Below are 26,458 nucleotides of genomic sequence, written 5' to 3'. Positions count from 1 at the left end.
CGCCCCCCACCGCTACCCCGCCCCGCACCCCCGGAGCGCACCGCTCACCGCGCCCCTTCCACCTCCTCGCCGGGGCCCGGCGCCGCGCTCGCCCTACGCGTTCCCCACCCCCCGCACCATGAGCAACCTGAAGCCGGACGACGAGCACAGCACCAGCACCGGCACGGGCTCGGGCTCCGGCGGCACGCTGGAGGAGGAGGTGAGTCTGCGGCCCCGAGACTTGTCGGGCGAAGTGCACGCGGAGATGGGCGGGGGAGAGGGCGCGCGGGGCCGGGCTGGCCATCGCTCCCGGCGCCTTCCCGCCGCTGCCCTTCGGCCAGGGAGGAGCAGCCCGTGTCCAGCAGGCGGGGGCGTGCGGCCTGGACTGCCCCGCCAAGCGGGCATTGTCTCCCCGCCCTCCCGGGCTCCGGGCGGGCCGCGCGTCCCGTGGTGGGCAAGCGGCGCGGTGGCCGCCCCACGCGTACTGCCCGCGCGTGCCTCGCTTTCCACTCTCGGCCCGGCTCGCTGGCGTCTTCCTAGGCGCTCCTCCCGCATGGCCGGGACTCCCGCCACGGCTAGAATGGACTGAGCGGGATTAGCACGGCGAGCGGGCGGCACCCTCAGTCTCCTGCCCTCTCCACCCTGACCCCTCCCCGTGACCTTGGAGGCCCGGGCCGGCCGCCCGGCACCTTGGTTCACTGGAGCCCTAGTCATGGGAGGTGGACGGGCTTCCCTTCCCTCACAGCCTCTTTGGCAAAGAGGTCAACCCGCAGTTCATTCGAGTGGGAAAGGAGATGCCTAAAGACACTTCCCGGTTCTCATCCCTTCTGTTTTGTCCTGGCAGCGAAGACAGGACCTCAAAGCTGGCCTGGGTGGGATTCTGCAAGGAGAGACATTCTCTTGTCCACTGGCCATGTGCTAAGAGGTGGGAGTTATGAGGCGGCTTCGTGGAATCACCAGCAGCTGGGTGGTTAATGGGATGGCGAAATCGGGGAGGGTGTGTGGGGTGAGGTGGTGGAGATGGGTATCCGCGAATGGAGACCAGGAGCTGGGCCGGCAGAGACAAAAACGGATGTGGAAAGGGGACAGGGTTCGAAACTCCCTGGAAGGGCCTCTGGCCTCTGCTGTGTCACTCCAGGACCGAAAGACCCTTCCTGCCCCGCCCTGGCATCCTCTTGCCCAGGAAACCAAGGGCCAGTTATCCACCCTGAGCTCCCTTCCCCTTGGTCTGGGGGAGAAACCACAGAGCCCCTGGTGGGGACTGGTGTTGCTACTTCCCTCCATTCTAGTGGCAGCACTGCTGGCCCTTCGGCCGTGCTATAGGTTTGGTGCAGAATGGAGGCAACTGCCCACTGCTGGGCTGGGCTCCTCATTGTGGGAGGGATCGTGGGAGGGTCACACTGCCAGTTCTCACTCTTAGCAATTCAGAGGCCAGCTGCCAGCCCCAGTCCGCCGATGACATGACATCTTGAGAATCTAGGTCCAGATCCTGCTTTTTGAGGAGGAGAAAGGGAGGAATATACAACTCTTCACTCTGAAAGGTGGCAAGGGAGGGCCTGACATCTGTCCACTAGTGTGGTGTGGGCTCTAGTGTGGTGAGGCTGTTTTGGTTCCTGAAGGTCTTGTCCTCCTTGGATCTTGATGCCCACAGGTCCTTGGCTTTGGTGACCTTAACTCCATCCTGACTCTACCTGGTTGTTTAGAATCTCCCCTGAGAGTTGAGGGAGGGTGACAAGGTTGCTGGTGTGTGTGGGATCTCTCTTTGGCCTCCTGTGAAGCTGGGCAGGGACCCGGAATGCCACTTCTGCTAGAGGGTTGACTTAAGCAGGGACCTCACATTGCCCAAGAGACTGAGCTAACCCTCATACCCACCACTTTGGGAAGGGTGAACCGTGTGGCCAGGCTAAAGTCTTGGAGAAAGCATTTAAGGTATTGGTCACTTTTTTCTAAGTGCCTTTTCTGGGAGAAAGGGCAGAATCCTCAAGAAGTGGGATCCCTGCTACTCCTTGGGGGTGGAGGTGGCCACAGCACTGTGGTGGTTCAGGGAGTCAATGCAGCTGGTGCTGGCGAAGGGGCCTGGGCTCATGTGTAAAGCACTAAAAACTAAGGGCTTGGGATATCCTGGAGCCCAGTGTCTGCTCTGGTCAGGTAAGTGTAGAGATTGGCCCCCTCCCCTGGTTAGCCTTCTGAACAATGGGCCAAGAGCTCTCTTGCTGGGGTTCCATCTTGGATTGGTGGTTTGAGCTGGAATTGGACTCCTTCCCTTTAGCTTAGATGTCCCCTAGGTGGTTAGTACTGCAATCCCTAAGAGCCACTCTTGGGGGAATCTGCGTTAGCAGTAGTAGTTTTCTCTCATGTCTGACCTAGGTTGGCTCTTCCCAGTTGACTATTGGAGATTAACTAAAGCAACCCTAGAAAACCAAGGAATCCTACTTGTCTACCATAAGGTCTCAATTCCTAAAGGTGTTAGGTCACTGGAGAAAGGGATATATTTTCATGGTTCCAGGAGGAGGTTTCAGTGGAGCTGCTTGTCTTTCTATAGCCTAGACTCTTGACAGCTGCTTTGTATAGCCTTGACTCTTCCTGCTTGCCCATCCTACCCATAGGGGCTTCGTCCATATGATAAGCATTAGGTTCCTTTTCTGGACTAGGGTTGGGGATATAGGTGAAAGATCACAGACTGGGAGGTGAGAAGGATTTGCCCGGAAGTGATGGTATGTTAAATGCAATGGTAGATAAAATAAGGGGATATCAGCAACGGATACATGGTACCACTGAGAAGTTAAGAGGTCAGGCCTTCCTAAGAAGTGGCTGAGTAGGAGGGTGTCAGACCTGTGCAGGTAGGAAAGGCATTCCAAGAAGAGGGAATAGCATGTATAAAAGTGGGAGTTGATGGTGGAACCACATGGCTTGTGTGGGTGACTACCAGGAGTTTACTATGTTGCAGCAATAGTGGGGGCCACATTATAAAGAGCCTGAGATCATGCAGACTTGGGGGGAAATTCGTATTTTTCTGCCACTTGGGAAGGAGATATGTTAGAAGCTTTGATACCCTTTGAAAACTAAGAAGGACAGTGAGGAATTAAGGGGAGGGTCTGCAGGGAAAAAGCTACGTGTCCGTTTCAATCTAGAGGGTATACAGTACCCCAGGGGGGTCATGGCAGGTGCCTGGCTCCAGAAGGTGAGGTAATACAGCACATGAACCCTACTGAGGGCAGGCTTGCCTCTCATGATGCTCAGCCCCAGTCCCAAGCATGTCCTGTCTTAGTGATTCTTGAGGGATGGCTAGATAGTTTCACTGTTTCTGGGGAGGAGTGTGTGTAGTATGAAAACATTCTATTTTGAAAACGGAGACTTTACTGTCATACTACAAGGTAAAACTAAATTATAGTAATTATTCATTGGAGGCCCCCCAGGGGGAGGGTGTTATTTGGAATCTCAGGGTGGGGGTGTTTGAGTTTCTAAGAGTTAAAGAAGTTTTATGTCACCCTAATAGTAAACTATAGAACGGCAGGGATTAATGGCAGCTAAAGGGGTGACAGCTTGACCGGAGGGTGTTAGTCCCTTGCTGCCCTATCACCCACCTCTTTGCTTGTCCATTGCATTCACTATAACTGGGCCAAGGTGGCTCCTTGCAGGCCCCGTATCCCTGGATCTATCATGTGACATCTAGGGATCTCCTGAGGAACCAGCCAGGTCTCTGGCCCCTGATAGGAAGGGTCGGAGTTTAGTACTCTAGATGAGTGTAAAGGAATTATGGGGGCTAGCATGCGACTTGGGTACCTCTCCCTTTCTTTTCTCTGCCATACAAAGCATTTGACAGAATCTGGGATTTCTTGGTATTCTAACCACAGGCTTTTTTGATATACGGGAAGGGAGGTGTCTGTGTTTCTGGGCTTTGACCTGGAAATGACCCAGGCAGGTGGATGCAGGCGGATTCTGGTAGGTGAGGTTCCTCTCCCTCCTGGCTATTGTGGATGTGTCCCCTCTGCTCAAATAGCCGGTGGCAGAGGCTGTCTTCAAACAGTGTAATTATTAGTGTAATAATAAGCCCGTCTATTTGTGCCAGGCATCGTTCTAAGCACTTTACCATTTGAACTCCTCTAACTCTCACAGTAGCACTATGAAGCACTTATCACACCATTTCATAAATGAGGAACAGACATAGAGGTGAGATAACTTTTCACACAGCTAGTGAGTGGGTAAGTTGGGATTTGAACCCAGAGTTTACTCTTCACCACACTATACCTGCTGTTCTGTTTTAGATTAGGGTTTTTGGTGAGACTTGAGGGCAGAGGGAGAAAAAGTCCTGCAACCAAAGTTTTTGAGGCCTGAGCTTTGGGTGATGCCAGGGTCCCAATAGGAGCCCAGAAGGTGACCCCAAGCTAGTTCCCTTTGGGTTGGTGGCATCCCAAGATTGGGTGAGGGGAGCTGTTAGCCCCTGTAGGAGGAGCATTTTATCACAGATATTGTTTAGAATTGCCACCTTGTGGTGATAATAAAAACCAGACCAAATCAGTTTTATTATTTTTCAGTTCTCTACAGATAGTATGCCCTCTTGTTGCTTGGACTGGGGCTGTCTTCACACACTCCTTCGTACTCTGCTGCTTTGGGGCATCTTAACTAAAGAAGCGAGGCTTCCTCTAACGTGACTGCCTGTCATTTTGGGTAGCCATTCTCTTGGGTCTCCTTATCTCCTTCCTTGCACATGGGTAGCCTGGCTAGTTTGCCCAAGTAAGACCAGCTTCTAAATCTCATTCAACATTTGGACATTCTGACTTCTCATCCCCATTTTTAGTAGGGGGCTGACAACTGCTAGAAGCAAGGCATGAACTTGCGGGATGTTGAGCCTTTGCTCTCAGGCTTTCCACCCTTTTCTCCCACTGTGCCTCCAGACAGCCCTGAGAGGTGGAGCGCAGGAGTCCCTCCCACCTGCCCTGACGGCTGAGCTCCTGGTCCAAGGCCACCCACCTCTTGAATGAGTATTAAGAGTTCCTCTGCCATCACCTGACTGTGGCTGTCTTGGAAGGGTCCTTATGTCCCTGGCAGTGCCGTGAGGCGGTGGGGCAGAGACCATCACTATACTAGAATACTGTGAGGTGGGAACTGCAGACAACTCATGAAGGTTCATATCCAGAAACCCGTCTCCTGCCTGCCCAGGGACCAGCACAGCCTCTTTGCTTCCTGCTGCTTCCTCCTCCATCCTTGGATGAAAAGAAGAAGGTTGCCTCAGATGTGCCAACGCTAGCCAGGTGACAGTATTGTTGGGTCCTCCCTTCCCAAAGAGTCCACTCGTGGATCCATCTGTGCTGGGGCACCTCTGGAGTATAGCAGAGGATGGGTATAGTGGGAGGGTCTGCCTAGACCCATCTGCCATGGCCTGTAGTCACTTATGGCTGACTGAGCAGAAGCCCTTGGCTGGCACAAGTCCTCAAAGCCACCTGTATAGTTCAGAACAGGACTTGGACTCCCAGGGCAAAGGGCAGCAGGGCCTGACCTAGACTAGGCCACGGGGTAAGTGTCTGCAGTACCTAGCTGCTCTTGGGAAGGACCAACCTCCCCTTCCCAAATGGGTCTTGGGCTTTTACTTGGGGGGAGACAGGAGAAATTACTGGAATAGGACCTGAGACCACTTTTGAGAACCTTGGTCGCTGTGAAAGCTGTGAAGAACTTCCACCCAGACCGGTCCCTGTTCTTGATGTGTAGTCGTGGCCATGTCCAGGCACAGCTTGGGATGGAGGGAACGTAATGTATTTGTGACAGAGGAGCTCTAGACTGGAACGCACGTTCTGGAAGCAGCTTCCATGCCTGAACAGAGACCCTCTCCTGACAGGAGCTTTACGTTAGGAGACATCTCTTGGCAGGCGTCATCTGTCCTAGTCAGGTGGGGAGCAGAAATGTTGGGCTCAGTGCTGTGTGTTCCAGTGCAGTGTGTTCACGCTGAAATAATATCATGTGGCTTAAGGGTTGGAGGTATTGATTTTGGAGCTGGGGGAGGGGTGTAAGCGTTCCCCTAGGCCAAAGCCTTGAATCTTTGGGGTGGGGTGTGACAGTGGTGACAACTGCAACCCTTGCCAGGCACAGGTAACAGGCAGTAGATCTGCACTGGCTGCCCACAGGGCACCAGGAAGGATGGGAGGTGGATGACAGACGGGGAAGGAACCTTGGCTGGGAGGCTTGGCTGGGAGGCCTCCATGCTGGGTGCCCTGTGAGCCTGCCACTCTGAGTTGCCTCTGAAAACTTTGGCCCCTGGCTCTGTCTGGAACCAAGTGCAAAGCAGGTGCCCGGTCATAGCACTGAGTCTGCACAGTGCAATTCATGCTGTTTGGTCTGGTTCCCTAAATGAGGTGTAGGCTGGTGCTCACAACTGGCTTTGACCATGTATGTTCCCAAGGTGGTAAGCCTGTTTCTGGGCCTAGAAGTGGGGTCTGAAGACTTCTTATTGAACACTTCAGACATGCCAGCCCTGTTCCTCCTTTTAGAGAATTTCTCATCACTCCAGCTTGGTTCCCCACCCCTACACACAGTCAAAACTCTTGTACGCATTGCAGGCTATGGGGGAAGAGCCCCAACTTCCCAGGCAACTTGGACGTGACCCCCAGCTCTGCTACTGGCTGGCCAGGCACCTAATCCCTGAGCTGGTTCAGGGATGGGCCAGCATTGCTCTTCCTGTCGTATCATAGGAGTGCCAGGCTTATGTAGCAATGGTAAGCGTGAAAGAGCTGGAAACCACAAAGTGCTGCCCAGATGGGGCCTGAGAGCCAAGCCTGATAATACGGGACTTGGGGCTGGAATTAGCAGGGGCAGGCAAAACACTGGAGCAAACCCTAAGCCTGGGACTTCACACAGGGACAGACCGCGATGGCATTGTTGGTGTCCTAGGTGGGGGTTTCCTGGAGGGAGGCTGGGCGGTGTCCTGGCCTGGGAGCCGAGCAGCCCAGAGCTCGCTGGAGGAAGCAAGGGAAGCACCGGGGTTCTGGGCGCATGTGCGCCTAGGTTCTCATCCACTGTCTGGCCGTATCTACTTGCTCATTTTCCCTGTGCCCTTGTTCAGCCCTTATAAGTCCTGGGTCTGCAGGCCATGTCACCACATTCCATCCACCTCTTGTCAAGTGGCCTCACTCAGAGGGACTTCTTACCCACCCCGGGAGGGGTAAGAGCAACCTGTTGGTGCCAAGCCTAAGACCCAGGCAAAACCCAGCCCCACCCCACCCACCACACACATACACAAAAGAAAAAACCCCGGCCACTGAAATCTCTGTATGGGAGGGTGTGACTGCTCTGAGCTTTCTGTTTGCAACTCCAATAGGGCCCCAGCAGAGACCCCTCTCAAACCCCCAGGCCCGTCTTGGTTCAGGGCCTGGCTTCTGACTTCTGTTCTCCCACCCTTTTGCTCTCTTTCCCCTTCTTCACCACATTCTTTTTCTTACTGGCAGAAGGAAAGCCCTGAGCTCAGTTTAAGCCCTGAGCAGATGGAGGACACCTTCTCCTGCTTCCCTGGTACCTGAGAAGGTGGGGTGTGAAGGACCCCAGAGCTAGTCCACCTCTCTCCTTTATCGCTGAGGCAGGGGAATAAGGCCACGAAGCCACCGCCTGGCTGGTGGCAGGGCTGGGACTTTAACCCAAGCTCCCTGACAATTGGTTTGAGGCTTGTTTTCTTTTGTGTCTATGTCTGGGCAACAGGTATTCGTATGTGTCTATGTCTGAGCCTGAGTCCCCTGTCTTGGTTCTCACTGGGGCCTCTTCCCTTTGGAGAAGCCAGAGTAGAGCTGGGTGTGTGATGGTGGCTGCTGGTACAAATTCAAAAGGATCTTCAGTATCTTTCGATCAGGAAAGCCCTAAGCTGTGTATAATGCAGGCTGCCTCTCATAAACCCTCGTGGTCTGGCTGGTGGGTGAGCCCAGGCTTCCTGGGGCTACATGTGCCCAACTGTCCTGTCCTAGGTGTGCGAGGAGCCCGGCTCTAGCCTTCCCGCCACCGTCAGTTGTATAAGGCTACCACAATAGCCGGGAGTTGGCAGTCTGGCTTCCCTTTGACTTCTCTATAACTAACTCTTTAGGACTAATCATGGGATCATCCGGTGGGACCCCCACCCCCCAATCAGCCTTCTGCGAGGGGCAGTTTCTACCCTCTTAGCTCAGGAGCTGAAGGCCACCTACCTGTTCCTGGGTGCCCAAGACTGACCGCCCCGAGGTGTAAGTGGGTTGGTGGTGTGAGATCAGGGTCTGCAAAAGACCTTTGGCTCATGAGCATCGGGAGACCCAGGGGCTGCTCCTAACATGCTCGGTGACCACGAGCAACTCACCGGGCCCCAGGGCCTTGGTTTCTCCATCTGAAAATAAGGTTTCTTCCAGCTGAAATGTTCTGCATTTAAGTTGCTGCCGAGGGCTGGGAGCTGGGGAAGGATGTGGGAGGGACTTATGAGAGGCTTGTTTTTCCCTTTTTGGATCCCCACCCCACCCCCACCCCCACCTTCCCTAAGTGGTGTTTTCCATCCAGATGACACCAGGAGAGCTTACACTGAGCAGCCAGTAGGCGGGGATTTGAAGCAAGCGCATTACTTGAACTTTTTTTTTTTTTTTTTTAGCTGAGCCATCCTGCTACCTATTGGCAGCTTAGCGGCTGCTCAGCTCGGGCTGGCCTCGAACCGCTGTTGCTCAGAGCTCAAACTCTTGAGCGAGCTCTTAACCAACTGAGCCATTCAGCCGGCCCTATTACTTGAACATTTTGATGGAGTGGACAGTTGAAACAGTTTTTTCCTTTCCAGATTGAATTGTAACTTTCAGAGATGCTAAGGGATTGCTTCAAAGAATCAGTTTTCAAATATCATCTGTATCTCTTTGGTAGGATGTTTCTATTGCCTGGAGTCAGGTTTCCCTGGGGGTGTCTTTCCCTGAACCCCAGCCTTGTGAGGCAGGAATTTGCCTAGAATGCAGGAGCCTGTCTTACAAGGGAGAGTGTTACTGGTGGACCCATGGAATTTCTTTGGGTGTGGGGTAGGGCAAGGGTGGGGAATGACCCTTATGTTTTCCTGCCTCAGCATCCTTTGTGAAGAAAGGTCCATCCTTGATTCACAGGTGGACCCTGAAGTCTAGGCTGCTGTCTTGGAGATGATCAGGCTGGGGGCCTGAAAAATATGTGGCTGAGGGTTTAATATCCACGGGCATACCACTGTTTTTGAAAGCAGTGTTTACCCTTTTCATGTCTAATAAAAGCTGGTCCATATGGAGCCTGTCCTCTCGGCCACAGTACCGTGCTGCCATCCTTAACTGAGAAGTTGAGTGTTTAATGCCCAGTACGAAGGAGGTCTTTTGAAGGAGGTCAAACGGTTGGGACGAGTTGGAGCTACATCATCGGGCCTGAACCTCCCCTTGCAGAGGAGAGCACACACCTGGTGAGGGCAGTGGCCAGACCCCAGCCTGGCCTCCTACTGAGTGTGGGGTCCTCTTCGCTGGGGAGGAGGGGCTCCATAGCCCCTGCTGACCCTGCACCCCAGTCCTGTTCCTTTTCCACACAGAGGCTTTGCTCAGCTGCTTTCTTCTATATAGAGCACCCACCTCTTCCTCCTCCCCTGCTGGCCCCCTCCCCTTAATTCCTGAAGGGTCCCCTGTGAACTGGGCCCTCTGTGTGCCCTGGGGAGGAGGGAGACCTCTGAAGAGCTACTAGTAAGGGAGCTGGCCTGGCTTGGGGGCACCCGAATGACAAGTCTGCCTATGGGAGTGTCCAGAGCCAAGAGAGATGTCCCCCTGGGCTGATAGAAAAGGTTGATAGACATCCTGCCTGGATGCCTTTTCCACAGAAGCCTGAATTGGTGCCATGAGGCTGATGCCTTGGGTGTCACTATCACCTTGCTCCTGAAGGCTTTTGTTTGATTTCGTTTTTTTCTGAAGATCTTTAAACAGGTTTCAGTTTGTTGATGGAAAAACATCACTGACACATAGATGTGAATGAGTTTGTCGGAGCCCCTTCTTTCTACTTCTCTTTTCTCTATAAAAAGTAAGCTCTTTCCTTTGGGCTGGGGAGGATACAAGGGGGGGATGGGGGCAGAGGGGCGGGGGAGGAAAACCTGGATGATGGCAGGCAGCTTTCTTTGTCATGGTCCTGAAGGAAACGGCTGGGCAGCCCCCGGAGCCTGGGTCCTCCATCATGCTGGGATTAGAAAGTATGGTTGAGAGGCTGCTTCTAAACCTTTCTTGTGGGAGGAGGCATCCCCAACCCAAGGGCTTCAAGAATAAGGCTGAGGATGGGGAACCACTGCTTTCTGTGCCTCTCAGGTGCTGCCCTTCTCTGCCCCTCCCCTGGAGCATTGGGAGTGAGTTTCAGGGGCCCCTGGTGGAGGAGGTGAGGAGCCCTCAGACACTCTAGGTCCAGCACCAGTTGGAGGGAAAGAGCCCAGGAACACACAGTAAAGACCTAGACAACCCTAGGAAGTCTGCTGACCAGTGATGTAGCCTATGGACTTAGCAGAAGGGGCTGGATCTCACCCCAGCCCCGCCCTCCTAGCAACTTCAGGCAGCAGGACTTGCATAAGGGAAGAGCTGCCTGAGGAGCCCCCAAAGCCTTGCTGGATGGGGGACCCAGTTGTGCCAAAAGGCCAGTTGCTTCTCCTAGGCAGGCCTAGTCCTGGCTGGGACCGCTAGCAAGGCCAAGTCTGCCCCTGACTGCCATGAAGGCCACAGATCCATGTCTGCGATGTCCTTGGGGACACCAAGTTCCTAGTCCGTATTGAATTTGGTGCTTCCAGTGGGTTCCTCAACATGTTTCTTCTTTCACTGACTTCTAAGGATGGAGAATCCATTCTCCATTTCTCCCCCAATATCTGCTCTACCCCATTCCAAACATATCTTCCAACTGTGCTAAGGACATGGCCGTGGTCTAGCACTGTCTGCTCGTACTTGCCATGAAGATGACCATTTTCACAGGGTCGTGGTTGCTTTCCACGTTTCAGGACTGGAAGGAGATACCGTATTTCCCCATGTATAAGATGCTCCCATGTATAAGACACACCTTCATTTTGGGGCCTGAAATTTGAAAAAGAAAAGTATTACATAAAGTTATTGAACTCAAGTTTTATTCATCATAAAATTCAACTCCTCATTACTCTCAAAACTCCCAACCATTAGCTTGTCCTCATCTGTGTCTGATGATGAACCACTGTCACTGTCTTCATATATTGCCTCGTCCTCAGTTCTATCTATGGCATTTGAAATCTACCACCACTGTATAAGACATACCCGGTTTTTACACCCCAAATTTTTTGAAAAAGGATGTGTCTTATACATAGGGAAATACGGTAATCCCTTGGCTTGTCCGGATACTTCTGGAGAAAGGGTGAGTGTATGGAGGCAGAAGGGTCAGGTAAAGGTAAATGAGCGTAGTGACTGCTAGCAGCCTAAGGTTGTGGGAACCACCCCTTAGGTTTTCTTCACACCCTGAAAACATGTTTGTGTTGAATTCTCATAATAAATTTGTGGAATAGACAAGACACGGGTTCTTAGGTTGATCTTTCCATCTTGGCATTAACCAGCTAGCTGTTAGTGTCTGAATCCTTGTCTGCACCCACCTCTTTAAGAAATATTGGGGGCCGGCTGAGCGGCTCAGTTGGTTAAGAGCTTGCTCAAGAGTGTGAGCTCTGAGCAACAGCGGTTCAAGTCCCAGCCCGAGCTGAGCAGCTGCTGAGCTGCTAACAGGTGGCAGGATGGCTCAGCTAAAAAAAAAAAAGTTGGGCCCTGTTGCCAGCAAGTGGCATGGAAAGAGTGGTCTCGAACGCTGGCCTGGGACACAGGATGAGTTGGACAGGCCTTGGAGAAGTAACTGCATGTCTGTCCCTGCCATCTCTAAAGGGTCCTGACTGTGCCACCAGCTTGCCTTGTCATCTTCCTATTCCGAGCCTCAGTTTCCTTATAAATGAGAGTGATGAACTAGCTGATCTCCATGGTGCCTTCCCCCTTGGTCATTACCTCCCGGGGAAGAGGAAAACTAGGGAATCCAGTGACCGCCTAAGATCGTCTCACCCATGTTGCCAGTTGTACACTGACCCAGACCTGACCCAGCCTCACTAGGCACTTAGAAATATTATACATGGCTCATGGTACCTTACGGGTGAGGCTTTCGTGCAGGTAAATGCTGTGATTCCAGGAGCCCTAAACGAACGTGCATTTTGTTGAGCCTCCTATGTGCTGGGCACGGAGTAAGGTGAAGTCTTCATCCTGGAGGTAGACGGTATCCATGTTGTACAGATAAAGGAAGTGAGATTCGGAGAGAAGAAGCACCTTCCCCCATGCCAAGCCTAAAGCTGGGGCACAGGCTGTGGCCTAACTAAAGCCTGTCGCCTTTCCCATTTATGGCATCCCTGCTGCGCTGGGCCACGTCCGTCTGGCCGGGAATTGCTTTGGAGGGACTGAGGTTTGTAGAGACGGCGGAGATCAAGTGCTAAGGCCTGACTCCAGGCACCGTGGAGGATGGGAAGGTTTTGAGACTTGGCTCCTGTCTGGTGTTGTGCAGAGTCCAGCTGAGGGGGTAAGTTTAGGCGGGTAGGAGCAATACAAGGCAGGGGGTCTAAGGGCCCCTGTTTGACTTCCGAGCAAGGAAAGGGGAGTAAAGAAGTAGAGGGCCCTGAAGGATGGCTGCCCTTCAGTTAAGGAACAAGGAAGGGGGCGGGCTGAGGGGCAGCACAAGCAGCTGCCTTGAGTCAGGCCTTAGGCTCTAGAGCAGCGGTTCTCAACCTTCCTAATGCTGCGACCCCTTAATACAGTTCCTCATGTTGTGGTGACCCCCAACCATAAAATTATTTTCGTTGCTACTCTATAACTGTAATTTTGCTACTGTTATGAATCGTAATGTCAATACCTTTTTGTTTTCCGATGGTCTTAGGCGACCCCTGTGAAAGGGCCGTTCGACCCCCAAAGGGGTCGCAACCCACAGGTTGAGAACCGCTGCTCTAGAAGCTGTTGTCCTCTCAACGTGTAGCTGACCAGCCTGTTAAGCTCATGCTGCCCCCACCGTGGTTTGCCAGTTTCATCAAGTTCTGCCCCTGTCACTCTAGCTTTGGCTGTCATCCTAAACAAGTGCCTAGGGAAGTGACTGGCTACTGAAGGGGTGTATAGCAACACCTTAACCCCCCCCCCCCATGAAGCTAACCAGGGCACCCAGGTACCACTCACACCCTCTGTCCCCACAGTAGGATGGATTGCTGGTGGAACAGATGGCTGAGGCAGGGTGCCTGGGTCTTACCCAGCCCTGCTCCTTGGTGAACTAAGCTGCCTGAGCTCTTTCTGGGCCTCAGTTTCTCTGTCTGCACAAGGGATAGGCAGAGTGCCTGTCATCTGCTGGTGTGGCTAGGTTCAAGTAAAAACCAGGGAGAGTAAGTAGTCTGGTGAGGCTTCCTGTTACTTAACCTCCTAGACTTTGCTCCCAGCAGAGGTTCTGTGACCTGGCAGACAGGGACCTACCACCTAACCCATAACTGCCTGGGCCTCGGCTTGTTTGCGGAGAGGTGGCCAGGGACAGGATGGGAGCGACATTGTAGCCTTTTGAACACTTCAGAACCTAAAAAGATTGAAACCAGAGGACAAGGCTGGAAACATCTGGCCCAGAGGGAAGGCTGAAAACAAGGATCTGAGCAGGGAATTAGGGAAAGATCCCTTATACTCACTCCCCTCCCCCCACCCAAGCAGGAAACTTTGTGCTGAGAACTTGCCGTTTAAGGAGGCCTCTGGGGAGGTCTGGCCAGAAAGGAGCCATTTGAGGAAGGGTTTAAAATTAGCTCCTGTGAACTGGGTGGCCCCTGGGGAGAACTGAGGCAGAGGTTTCTATGAGGCAGCTCTGGCTGTGTATCTTTGACCCGGATCATGTCCTGTCATCCCAGGGAGGAGGGAGAAGTAGAGATCCAGGTCCACCCAGAAGCAAGTGTCGTCTCGACCAACCCAAAAGAGTAGTTGCGAGACATGGATTTTGAGTCCCAGGTCTGCTGCCTTTAAAGAAAAGCTGTGTGACCTGAGCCAGTCGCTTCTGTTTGGAGGTTTACATGGAAATGAAAAGCCCTTCCATCAAAGGGCAGAGCCTGTGGAGGCTGATGGCCCTCTGGAGTCCAGGAGCTCTGTTGAGCCCACCCCCTGGAGCCTCAGCTGTCCCGTTTCTCCCAGGTGCTCCTGGGAACAGGGCAGCGCTTGAACCCTGTGTGTACAGGTTCGCAGAGCTGCCAGGGGCTCCGAAGTGTACAAAACCTTCACCCCAGGCCTGGGAGCAGAGGAGTGCCTGATTAGGGAAAGGCATGACTAACAGGGAAAGGTGCATCCTAAATGGCAAGGAGATGCTTCTTGGCAAAAACTCATGTGAGGGGAGAAGCTTGTCCTTACCCATTTCTTATCACCCGCGGGCTGGGAGTCATTTCTTGTGGGAGTAGGGGTGGTAGGGCTGATTGCCAGTAGCTATCCATGCTGGTTTCCTTTGTCATTCCTGGCTCTGTTGTTGAGGGTGTGTATGTTGGGGGAAGGGGAGGTATTGGGTGTGTGTTGGCTGTTACTTTGCCTGGATGCTCTAGGTTCCTCATTCAAGCCATTGTTTCTGAAAAAGCTGTTGCCTGGTTTCAATAGGCCATCACTAGAGCATGGAGGAACTTATTTGGTGCCTCTGGAGAAGAGGATGTAGCCAACTGTAGGGCATCTAAATGCTTTCAAGAATGGCCAGGTGATGGGGTGGGTGGAGGCATGCGAACTTTTTCTTAAATCCACAGTGATGAATTGAGAAGACCTCTGCTTGGCATAGTGGTATGAGATAGGGCTCAAAATAGGAGTCAAGTGTGTAGGGAAGCTCCACTCACTTGGATTTTTCATTACTCAAGAAGCTCTAGTTTCAAGATGGATTTTTAATGGATCTAAACTATGGAAAATCTTTCCTTCCCCACTATAAGTGTTGGCTGATCTGGGCTTGCGAGTTTAGCATTGAATGCCAGCAACATTTAACTAGGGGTGAATTAGGAAAGTGTTTCTGTCAACCCTCTCATGGACCTTACATGCAGTTCAAGTGGTCAGGTTTGGCTGGAGTCACAGGATGGGACCTCTGGTGTCTAGACCTGGCCTTACCACCAACTTGTAACCATGTTGAAGGCAAGGCTTGTAACTTATAGCATCATCTGTTTCACTTGAAGCTGGTAAGATCCTACCCATGCTTCAAAACCCAGTGTAATTGTTCCATCTATGACTTCTTACCCAGGTCCCTTGTTCAGGAAACATTTAGTACCAGCACCATACTAGGAGCTGGGCATAGAGGCAAGAATACAACACATTCCCTGCCATTGAAGAGCCTACATGTGGCATCAGAGGCAGTAGGAGATGGGTGTGAAAGTGGTGGCTCCAGCACGTGGCATAGGATGTATGTTCCATTTACGTCTTTGCCTCTCCCCTAGACCCGACAGAGCCTCTCAACCTAGGGTCCATGAGTATCTGCTGAAAAATATATACATTTTAACTTGTACATTTTGGGGGGTAAGACTCCATAGCTTGCTTCACATATCAGAGGGGTTCTTGATCTATACATTATTAAACAGGGTTCTCTCTTCTTGTGGTTAACAGCAGACGGTCTTGCATAGAGGTGCTCAATGGGTGCTTGTCGAGTGACACCTGCAGGATAAATCTAGAGAAAGGAGAGTGTACAGGAAGGGCTTTGAAAGCTAAATGCTAGGAAACTCTTTGAGTATTTATTTGCCTCGGCCTGCAAAGGAGGCCCAGGAAACACTGAATTCCTCCCTAAACTCTGGAAGGATTCCAGTTCCTTCCTGAGGAGCTCACCCTGACCACTGTGCTCTCTGTCCTCAGGTCCGGACACTGTTTGTCAGTGGCCTCCCTGTGGACATTAAACCCAGAGAACTCTACCTGCTCTTCCGGCCGTTCAAGGTGAGTCAGGACCCAGCCACCCACGGGCAGAGCTTAGGATGGAGGAGAAGCATCAAAAATGAATCTCTGCCCTGGATTGGGCAGCAGGAAGACGTCGGTCAGAAACTGATCGCAGACCTGGATCTCTGTCCTGGTTCTAATTCACATGTTGCTTTCTGTCGATTGCTTAGCCCTTCTGAGCCTCCATTTCTTCATCTGTAAAAGGGAGACCTAGAGAATCTCAGGAAGTAATCTTTGAGATTCAGTGTAGCCTTGTAGTTTGCAGATGAGAAAACTTAAAAAGGTAAAGTCTGTGTGTCTGGATTACAAGCTAGTGGAGCAGATGGGAATTTACGCATGAAATGATGACTGCTCTCGTATGATGCCCACCCATGTGCTGGACCATGGGATACAGAACACAGGGCGGAGGGCGCCCAACAGTGGTGGAGGTCAGAATGGGTTGACTTTGGGGGACAAGTAGGGGGAAGATAACAGGCGACCACTGGGGAAAGGTGGAGTGATTGGAGGTGGGGGGCAGGCGGTGTGACTGGGCAGCACAGCAAAGGCTCTGACCTCCCCCTAACGTTAATGACCACCTCTTTCTGCAGGGGTATGAAGGGTCCCTGATCAAGCTCACATCAAGACAGGTAATTTCTCTCCAGGTTTTTCTTCTTCCCAGCCCAGACCAACTGCTGACCTTTGAACTAAGCCTGTTGCCTTCTCCTCAATCTTGAGGCATTTGGTAGCTGCTCCCTGTCATCCCATTTCCATCTTGGGCTGATGAAACCGTGGCTTTCAGGTCCTCTCTTCTTACCAGTCAGCTCTTGGTCCTCCATCTCTGGCTCTTGAGAAGCCACAGCCTGAAACGAGGCTGAGGACCGTAGAAATGATGGCTGTGCCCTGGTTCCTGATGCCAGGAGGCTGGGGGCCATTTGGAGTCTGGACTAAACCTTGGCAAAATGAGGTTGGAGAATTTTCAACCTGTTGCTGCCCCTGATTGAATCCCATGCACTTGATATACTGGAGTCCCCTTTCTTCTTGGAAAAAACACTGGAACAAACTTAGCTGCATGCATTTAAAATACAAGACTTTTACTGAAAGGGCGAAGGGATAAAGCTCGATTGGCATGATTTCCCACAATGTGGTACCTGGGTGGGAGACTTGGTACACGAGAATCTTCTAGTGTTCCAGCTGAACATAGGGAGGAAATGGGAAAGAGTTGCTTTTGGTTGTTCTGTTTTGTTTTGCGAGGAAGATGGAAGAGTTGCAAGGGTATTCTCTCTTTTTCCTACTAGCCTGTTGGTTTTGTGATCTTTGACAGCCGGGCAGGAGCAGAAGCAGCCAAGAATGCATTGAACGTGAGTAGATGGAGAACAGGTCTTTCTCTGACCCACAGACCTCCAGGCAACAGGTGTCCATGTTCTGTCTTCTGCAAACCTTCCCCCACTCCACACCCAAGAAAAGGGCCCACAGATGTACCTTATTTCCCAGCCCCCCTGGGGCAGAGTCCATGGCTATGCTGTCTTGGCCAAACTCACAAGGCCGGAGCAGCATGTCCTCTGTTTTGGCCTCATGTGAGCGAGTCTTTCAGGCAAGGTCATTTCTGGGGCCCTTTTGTACCCACTGCAGTGAACAGCCTGGATCCTACAGAGTAAGGTCTTTACTGTTCTCTCCTTTCGGTGTAGGGTATTCGCTTTGATCCCGAGAACCCACAGACCCTGAGGCTAGAGTTTGCCAAAGCCAACACCAAGATGGCCAAGAACAAGCTAATGGCTACGCCAAATCCTACCAGCGCTCACCCCGCCCTAGGAGCACACTTCATCGCACGGGACCCCTGTGAGTAGCCTCAGAGCTGCCGTCTGCTGCCCTTGTACTTGCCCTGAGCTGGAGGCCCCAGTGGAGTTGTATACTGTGAGCAGACGTTGAAATTCTCATTAAGGGAATGAGTCCTGCCTGCCTACCTACCCGCCCCCTTTCCCAGGAGGCTTCTTGCATCCACAGCCACCTACCTCTGTGGGTTCCACTCTTTTCGCCTCCCCCTGCAGCCTTTGCTGGAACTTAGACAGACGGAGCTCTTGCACTGTCAGCCACGCCCAACTTCCCTGAGGCCTTCTCTGATTTCTGTTGGTTGAGATGGGTGGAAGCCCATCTGAGAGCTTCTCAAAGCAGACAAGGTGCTCACCATGCCAGGCCAAGTGAACTTGCCTTCTTTCCCTGGTCTTGGGATTCTTGAGGGGAGTCTGACTGGCCTGAGTGGGGAGCTTATGCTTCAACTGTGTGCTGGGTCCCCTTCTCTGTTTAGAATGGGGTTGCAGAAGGGAAAACTAGTGTTCTGATGATGGGGGCTGTTGTCTTCATTTCTAGATGACCTGATGGGGGCTGCTCTGATCCCCACGTCCCCAGAGGCTTGGGCCCCATACCCTCTGTACACCACAGAGCTGACCCCAGCCATCTCACATGCTGCATTCACCTACCCGGCTGCCACTGCTGCTGCTGCTGCTGCTCTACATGCTCAGGTAAGTGCTCCCTCTGGGGGAGAAGCGGGGAGGGGAAGGATGAAGGTTCTAAGATGGCCAGACTTGGTGTACCTAACTGGCCTCCAGACCCTCGTGTCTCCAGAGCTACAGCAGAACTGCTGTCTCCCGTGACAGTATCCTTAGAGCTTGGGCTCTGACGGAGGGGAAGGTGAGGATAAGCTATGAGGCCACATCGAGGATACAAGGCAGAGTGCTGAGAGAGAGCCAGCCGTGGTCCACCCAACCCCTGAACACCTGCACTGTACTGCGTTTTGCCTGTGGTAGCAGCCACGATTCAGATCCCAGCTCGAGTGTGGTCTCGAGCCAGGCCGCCTGCCGCTGCCTCCTGTCTTTATGAACTTGAGAAAGCTTTAAAGATGTCTGTGACTTGATTTTTTTCACTTATCTGGAAAAGGTGAATAATATTACCTGCCTCAGGGTTGTTGTGAGAATGAAATGTTAATACGAGAGGTGCTAGAACTGTGCTTGGAATACACACCCTGAGTGCTCAGTGGGTGTTCCTGTTTTCATGAAGCCTGATTCTCTCCCTGGTGAACCCGGGCTGGGGTTGTAAAGAGGGGGCCGGCACCTCTAGGAGAGAGTCGGGGGGTGGAGCTGGGCCAGGAGGGCTCTGTGCTCACTGAGTGCCGCGCCGGGTGCCTGAGAGGAAGATAAGCAGGTGGTCAGATACCTGCCCGTTCCTGGCAATGGCAGGGCACTGCCAGGTAGCACAGGAGGGCTGAGCAGCAGTGGCCAGTCCACCTTGGTTTCTGATCAGTGGGGAAGTGTGACCTAGCCAGAGTGTGCTGTGCTGTTGAGACGGAGAGAACAGAGGTCACCTGGACTTGGCCGGGGCGGTAGGAGGGGGTGAGGAGGAAAAGGAAATGAAAAGCCAGGAAGGGAGAGTTTGCAGGAACTAGACGCTGAGATGGGAGGAGTCTAGTGCTCTGGCTGAGGGCTAAGCTCCTGCCCATCTCAGGTCCTCTGAAGGGCTTCGTGACATCCGGGTTGCCCAGTTCCAAGGTAGAAGTTTCCGATTCCAGGGCTATGACCCTAGCAAACCATGTCCCCCCCACAGGGGAATTCTCCCTGGCCACGGCAGCTTTAGAGTGTACTGAGGGCAGAAGCATGGTTCAAATGGGTGCTGTTCCCTAGCTGCACGCCACAGCTCGCTGGACACCAGATGGGGGTAGGAAGGTGGTAGAGATCTTCTCCTGGAGGGAAATGTTTGGATATTTACCACAAACCAGGTTCTGTGGTGGGCATGGAGTGGTGAGCAGGGACGACTGTCCCTGTCCTGCCTGACCTGGGAGGCGGGCAGTTACACTGTGCTCCTGGCCAATCGACAGTTTAACTGCAGGGGCTTTTCGAGGCCTTGCTGGGCTCCTCACCTCTGATCCCAGCTCTGTCCCCAGATAGCTACCTGATCTTTGGCAAGTGGTTTCACCTCTGGGCCTCCGTGTCCTCATCTGTAAAATGAGAGGGTTAGACCAGATCGGATGAGAGGTTCTGCCCCATGTGCTCCGAGATGCTAGGCCATGACAGTGGCAAGGCAGAGGTTGGGAGCCAGGGACAGTGTGTCCAGTTAATAAGGAGAGGCGCCTCTACCCTTCTCAGGGTGCCCCCCCTAGTTTGCCGGGAGTAGTGGGCTGCTGCCTGCCCCTGAGGGCTGTGTGTCCCCCTCGTCTCTTCCTTTCTAGCTTCCTCCCACCCTCCCCACACCCTGTGGTTGTTCAACTCTAGTCCAGCTGCCTTGGTCCAAATCCTGGCTCTTTCTTTTCTTTTAACACCTGTGTGACCTTGGGCAAGTTACTTAACCTCTCTGTGTCTCAATTTTTGTGGAATGATGATAATCATGCCTACTTTATAGGGTTGCACAGAGGGAAGGCTATAGAAGTACCAGTTACCATGGCTATTATTTAATATCATTATTGTCTAGTTTCCCTACCCAAGTCCTCTCTGAGGCTGGCGGCCTCCTCGTGCATGAGTTCCTGTCTTCTGGCCTCCCAGGGAAGGGGACAAAGGCCACCTCAAAGGATAGTGGCATTGCTGGGGAGGCAGACTAATGACAAGAGATTGGTCCATGTAGTAACTAATTCTGTCCCTACTTCTCGAGCGTTCTGGAAACTATGTCCTCAACGGTAAAACATGCTGTTACGACCAAATTCAGTAATAGGCATGAAAGCATTTTCTTAGTGGTAGCACTTTTTCTTTTCCTTCCAAGACCCATCCCTTACCCCTGTGACAAAGCTTTAGGCTGAAAATGCCTAAATAAAGTGGACAGCTTTATCCTAAGGGGATTATTCTGAACCCAGAGGACCAACAGAAAAGTTTTTCTGTGTCTGAGGGCAAGGAGATGACTTGGAAAGGAGGTAGCAGCTAAGAGACGAGGGGATGAAAAGCACTTCTTCCTTTCTCTACCCCAGCGGCACTCCCCGGCTGCATGCCATGTGCCAGTAGCCCAGCCTGAACCACAGAGACCTGCAGGCAGAGGCTGGAGATAGCTCATCCCACTCTGTCGGCACAGGGCCATCTTGCTCAGCCTTCTGATAAAGAATCCTCTCCTTTAAAAAGAGGGTGAGGCAATCAAGAGATGTGGATGGCCGGGGACACCGGAGTCTGGCACGTAAGGATGGTGACCTAATGTCTCCTTGTGTCCCAGGGTCCTCCCAGACTGGACTTTGTTGTCCACTTCAACTGGCTCAGTCACTTACTGATGACCCTAAAGTTACATGAGTTCCCTTGCCTCTGTTTTCTTATCTGTATAATGTAATGGTAATAACATCAACTGCTTAGGGTTTTTATGAGGATTAAATGAACTTAGTACATGCAAACTACTTAGAACAGCACTTGGCACATGCTAAGTGCTTCGTAAGCATTAGCTATTAGAGGTCTGCATTTATGGACAGAAATAGGCAGGTTTTTTTCTCTTTTCTTTTTGACTTAACATCCATCCTGCTTCCCAGAAAATCGCTACTTCCCAGAAAATCGCTACTGAGGTAGGTAGTTGGGTGCAGGTGTATAAATAAATCCACAGATAGGAATCTCTTACAAAAATTACTGTATACATGCTTAATCTTTTTAAAACTTAAATATCAGGACATCGGGGTGGTTGGTTAGCTCAGTTGGTTAGAGCTCAGTGCTCATAACAACCAAGGTTGCCAGTTCAATCCCCACATGGGCACATGGGCCAGGGAGCTGTGCCTTCCACAGCTAGATTGAAACAACTACTTGACTTGGAGCTGATGGATCCTGGAAAAATACACTGTTCCCCAATTAAAAAAAAAAATTTATCTATCTATTTGTGAACGTTTTTCCACACCAGTAAATGTAGATGTACATCCTGGATGCCTGGCCAGCCCACCATTGTGTGTGTCCAGATCCCTGTAGATGGTAAGTAGGTTGTTTACACAAATTTTTGCTGCTAATAGGCGGTGCAGCACTGGACGCCCTTGTTCACACCTCTCTGGGCACCTGTCCTGCTTGTTTTCCTTATCATAAATTTCTAGAACTGTTACAAGGTCAAAGTGTATACTTGCCAATCTGGGTTAACTAAGACTGGGTATTGTTTTAATTGACCTTCTGATGAGCGAGGCTCCCATATTTATTGGCTTTTCATATTGCTTCTTGTGCGAGTTCATTCTTTTCCCCACTTCTTCACGTATCTTCTCAGTCTCAAGATGTGAGAAAGGAGTGAATTCGTGTCCCTCTTTGTTTTGGTGCTCGTCCTCCTGGAGCCTGCATGGGCTTGTCCCTGCGAGGTGGCCTCTCAGGACCCCCAAACCCCCTGTGAACAGCTAGTGAGGCCATGAGAGGGGACTGATCACTCCCTGATGTGCTGGCCCTGACCCCTGGGTCTGGGGGTCTCTTTTTCTGAGCTGGACAGGAATGGACTGTGCTTTTTTTTTTTTTTTTTTTTGAAGATTTTTTTTTTTTTTAAATTGGGGAATTGGGGGATGGGAACAGCGCTGGGGAATTGGGGGAAGGGGAACAGACAAGATGCAGTTGCTGTCCTTTTGTTCTTCAGTCTAGTTGTGGAGGATGTTGCTTCACTGGCCCAAGTTGGCACCATCATTGTGCTCTTCCTGGGCGAGGCAGATCAGTCACCGGCTTCTGGACAGCCGCTCACGCTGGCTGCTGGCTACACACGGTAGCCCATGGCAACCCACTGCAGCAGGGGCTGCAGCCTGCTGGCGACTCACCGCAGCCCAGCTCCAGGTTGAGCTGTTGTTCAGCATCTTAGCTATAGAGGGCAGTGTCACTGGCCCTCATATGTGGGATCCGAACCGGGGCCCTCTGGCATCCCAAGCCAGCTCTTAACCATCGCGCCACTCGGCCGGCCCCTGGACTGTTCTTCTTTAGAGGCCCCAGACTGCCAGCCTATACTAGGTGTCTGAGGGAAGTGTCAGCGCAGCCCTTTGAGTTCATTCTACCCACTTCAGAGGAATGACCGCCTGAAGCTCAGAAATGGGGTCTTTTCTTCTGCTACCTCCCCAAGGGGGCGGCCAGCTCATCTCAGGCACGGGGGAAAGCTTCTGCTTTGGAGGCAGGAATTCTAACACTTGGGGTAAGAGTGTGTGACTGGATGAGGCGGGCTCTCTGAGGGAGCCCTTAGGCAGCTGCAGGAGGCCTGGGCTTCCCCAGTGGTGAAAAAGGGAGAGTGAGAGGCCTCCTTCCCACTCTCATCCGATGTTTTCCCCGTCTCCTGCCCTGTAGGGCACCCAGGGGGCTGCTCCAGCTGGAGGATAGGTGAAGGGTGGTGGTTAGGGCCCACCAGGGGATTCCCTGAGCTGGACCACGGCTTATCTGATAGCAAGCAGGGCTGGTTTCCTCATTGCCCTTGCTGTGAAACGAGCTCTAGTGTCCAGCCAGGCGTCCAGCTGAGGGCATCCACAGATCAGCAAAGGGAAGGAAAGGCTTCTTCCCACTCACCTATCATCCAGGAAGGGAGGGAGCCACTTCCAGATGTTTAGGAGGCAGGAAAGAAGGTATGGCAGCCTTTGAGGTTAGATAGCTCAAAGGTGAAAGAGGCTCTTGACCCTGTCTGTGTGGTATGGGGCTCAATCAAGGTAGTGCTAGCAGCCTGGGGTCATCTGTGTCCTTGTGACAGCAATGACACATCCTTGGAGTCCAGGGAAGATCCTGACGTTGGTCAGGTGACCTGATTTGGCCCTGCTGTATGCTATGTGCCCAGCATCCTGGCATCTTGGGGTGACCAGCCAGCCCCTGACTTCTGCTGAACATGTGGTGGTCAGAGTCCTGTATTGTATAAAACAGCACCTAGCAGGGCCGGCCAAGTGGCTCAGTTGGTTAAGAGCTCGCTCAAGAGTGTGAGCTCTGAGCAACAGCGGTTCGATTCCCGGCCAGAGCTGAGCTGCCACTGAGCTGCCAACAGGGGCAGGATGGCTCAGCTAAAACAACAACAACAACAAAAAAAACAGCACCTAGCATTTGGAGGGGACACAGGAGCAAATTCTCAGGAAGCTTCCACCAGCCCTTGCATGGCCTGGCGTTGCTTGATATCTTCTCTGCTTCCCCAGGAGGCAGGGATGCTAGGCGGCCAAGTGGGTAACTGGGTCCGACTGTTGCAGCTCTTAGGGACTTGTCTATGTGCCCAGCTGCTACTTGTTTCTACATCGGCTCTTGTGTGCCATCCCTTTCTTTCCTAAGGGGACCCCGAGCTCCCCTCTCATGGTTGCTCTCCCCCACACCCAGGGTCCTGTGATACCCTGTTCCCACCCTCACCCTGGCAGCCATGGGTCAGCCTAGGATAGATGTGCTGCTTGTAACTGGGCCAGGTGGCCTACCCTGCAATCTTGGCTTAGCACCCAGCATGGCTTACTGTCAAGACAACTGACCCATGGGGAAGGGGTGCATGCCATTTTCTGACCAGTTTCTAGGAATCCTGCTTTGGGGCCTTCTGGCCAGTCCTGGGGTTTTAGTAGCTTCCAGGCCCCTACCTGAGGGCTCAGCTAGTAGGTTACAAATTTCTAGACTTAGGAGGCTTGTAATGGAGGGAACAAGAGGGATGGAAAGGTGGAAACTGAAAGGATGCAGCAGCTGGGTCTCATCCATGGCTTTCTGAGAGAATCATACAAGAACAGGACCAGTGTCTGGCATCCTACCCCTTGGAGAGCACACCAACTTTGCTTTCTAATGTTTTTACATACTGTCTTATCTGATCCTCACCACTGCCCGTGACTTAATCATCTCTAGTCTATGGGTGGATGAGGACACTGAGACTCAAAGAAGCCATGCAAAAATTTATTAGGTTCATTCTCCTAATGTTAGGAATTCCGCACTGTTCCAGTAAAGGGGGAAGGGCAGGTTGTTGGCACCAGTGCCCCCGGCTGCCATGACTCCACCTGGCACATTCCAGGCGGGCTTAGTGGAGTAGAAAACACCTTCATAACCATTCTCTCGTTTGAACCTTCACCCTGCGGAGGAGGCAGGTCACGTGGAACTCCCCCATTTTCAGGATGATGAAACTGATGCCTACAGGTGAGTAACTGGCCCAACATCTGCCAGCCAGTGACAGAACCAGGACTCCAGCATGGTCACTGAAGGCCGTGTTTCCAGGGCTCCCCTTTGAGGGGAGGGACTGCACAGCTAGCTCCTGATGTTGGCTTCTCTTGCAGGTGCGCTGGTACCCTTCCTCTGATACCACCCAGCAAGGATGGAAATATCGACAGTTCTGTTAGTTCTTCAGTAAGTGCTGGGCCTTCTGGAGAGCCATGGTTTCCTCCTCTACCTGAGCCTCGGAGCCTGCTGGTGCTAGGCCTCCACCTGAGCTTGTGCACTGGCACTCTGGCTGGTTGTCCCCTTCTCCTCTCACCCCTGTCACCCACCTCCTGCCATCTATCTTGCAGCCTCGTCACAAGGGGAAGGCCTGGGTTTAGCCCCAGCCCCACACCTCTGTTCACAACCACCTCTCTCCGCTCCCTCCAGGTCTTGTTACTGCAGCTTGAAGCCCCTGCCCCGCTGGGGAGGAAGCTGCCCTGAGCTTCCACTGCGCCCAGGCAGCCTGTGGAGAGCTGCTGCTTCCCTCCAAAGACTGTGAATTTTACGCCTGACTCAGTGGACTGCTTCCTGTTTCCTTTCCCTCCTCTTCCTCAGCCCTGTCCTGCCCCAGAGCCCTTCTCCAAGGCCTCACGGGAGGATTCAGGGGCCTTCTTGCCGGGGCATCCAGACCCAGCACGGAGGCCTCACTGGGACCGAGCAAAGCCTGATCTCTGGGTCCAAACTTGCTTCTGTAGCTTCACCTCAAAGAAACGAGGCATTTGATTTTGCATGTTTTCTGGCATGAATTAAGACACTTAAACTTGTGTATATGTGCGTGTACAGTTTGTTCTCACATTGTGTCACCATAGCAACAGGTCCTGGCCACTGATGGTTCAGCACTCCTGGTCCCTCTCTCCACACCCCTGCTCTACACCCACCCAGCTTAAGTGAGGCCTGAGCCCTGCAGTCACTGCCACCCAGTGCCCCCACCCCCTGCTACCCGCCACACTTTCAGGCTGAACAGGAACGACCACTGAACAAAGATAGAGTGTTTTCCTTTACATTTCAAATCAGGGTCCTCTGCTTCTTCTTCCTCAGATGGGCTAACTTAAGACCACCCTTCCTCTGCCCATTTTGCTCACCTCTCCACGGCACACCCCACCCTGCCGTTGCTCCTCATTCTTTCCAAACTTTGAAACCAACCAAAAAGTGAAAATATTTTTGTACCCTGTGTAACAAAATATTTATGCATCATAAAGGATTTTGTGTGTGTGTGCAATTAATTATTAAAGAGACCTTGTTTGCCCTGTCAGATAAGTTTAATGTTTAGTTTGAGGCATGAAGAAGAAAAGGGTTTCCGTTCTCCAGCCATGAGCCTTTGTGTCAGGCGTTAGTTTAAGAAAAATGAAGGAAAAAATTGTGCAATTTTTTTGTTTCATGAGCACATCAGTGCTTTGCCTTTGGCCACAGCTGTGGCTGTCTTGCCATTTTCAGACTTGGGAGACAAGGTGGCTGTTGTAATTGCTGATCCTGTGAGAATGTGAAACTGGATAATATATGAAATGCAAAATAAAAAATCATCCAAAGGAA

At 52.3% G+C, this 26,458-nt stretch overlaps 1 protein-coding gene and 2 long non-coding RNA genes across 3 annotated transcripts; 1 reads left to right on the top strand and 2 right to left on the bottom strand.

Annotated features, from left to right (window-relative positions):
* Positions 1 to 13: 13 nt before the first annotated feature.
* RBPMS2 (RNA binding protein, mRNA processing factor 2) lies at positions 14 to 26,458 on the top strand. The gene is made up of 8 exons (XM_019630425.1): positions 14 to 199; positions 15,795 to 15,872; positions 16,460 to 16,498; positions 17,147 to 17,209; positions 17,537 to 17,687; positions 18,216 to 18,367; positions 25,006 to 25,075; positions 25,316 to 26,458. The coding sequence occupies exons 1-7, from the start codon at positions 119 to 121 to the stop codon at positions 25,066 to 25,068; spliced, it is 627 nt and encodes a 208-aa protein (XP_019485970.1). The 5' UTR covers positions 14 to 118; the 3' UTR covers positions 25,069 to 25,075; positions 25,316 to 26,458.
* Positions 7,311 to 8,403, bottom strand: LOC109375190 (uncharacterized). Its single transcript, XR_002122532.1, has 2 exons — positions 8,285 to 8,403; positions 7,311 to 8,204 (listed from the first exon to the last, which is right to left on the bottom strand). It is a non-coding gene; the product is annotated as an uncharacterized LOC109375190 (long non-coding RNA).
* On the bottom strand, positions 9,994 to 12,185 carry LOC109375191 (uncharacterized). Its single transcript, XR_002122533.1, has 3 exons — positions 12,075 to 12,185; positions 10,875 to 11,000; positions 9,994 to 10,128 (listed from the first exon to the last, which is right to left on the bottom strand). It is a non-coding gene; the product is annotated as an uncharacterized LOC109375191 (long non-coding RNA).

Source organism: Hipposideros armiger, unplaced genomic scaffold (assembly GCF_001890085.2).
Source record: "Hipposideros armiger isolate ML-2016 unplaced genomic scaffold, ASM189008v1 scaffold_910, whole genome shotgun sequence".
Taxonomy (NCBI): domain Eukaryota; kingdom Metazoa; phylum Chordata; class Mammalia; order Chiroptera; family Hipposideridae; genus Hipposideros; species Hipposideros armiger.
This window is presented reverse-complemented; position numbering and strand designations above follow the sequence as displayed.

Coding starts and splice junctions, on each gene's coding strand:
- RBPMS2 (XM_019630425.1), top strand. CDS start 119: ATGAGCAACCTGAAGCCGGACGACGAGCACAGCACCAGCACCGGCACG. Junction 17,210..17,536: donor CAGCCAAGAATGCATTGAAC/GTGAGTAGATGG, acceptor CTTTCGGTGTAG/GGTATTCGCTTTGATCCCGA. Junction 18,368..25,005: donor CTGCTGCTCTACATGCTCAG/GTAAGTGCTCCC, acceptor CTTCTCTTGCAG/GTGCGCTGGTACCCTTCCTC.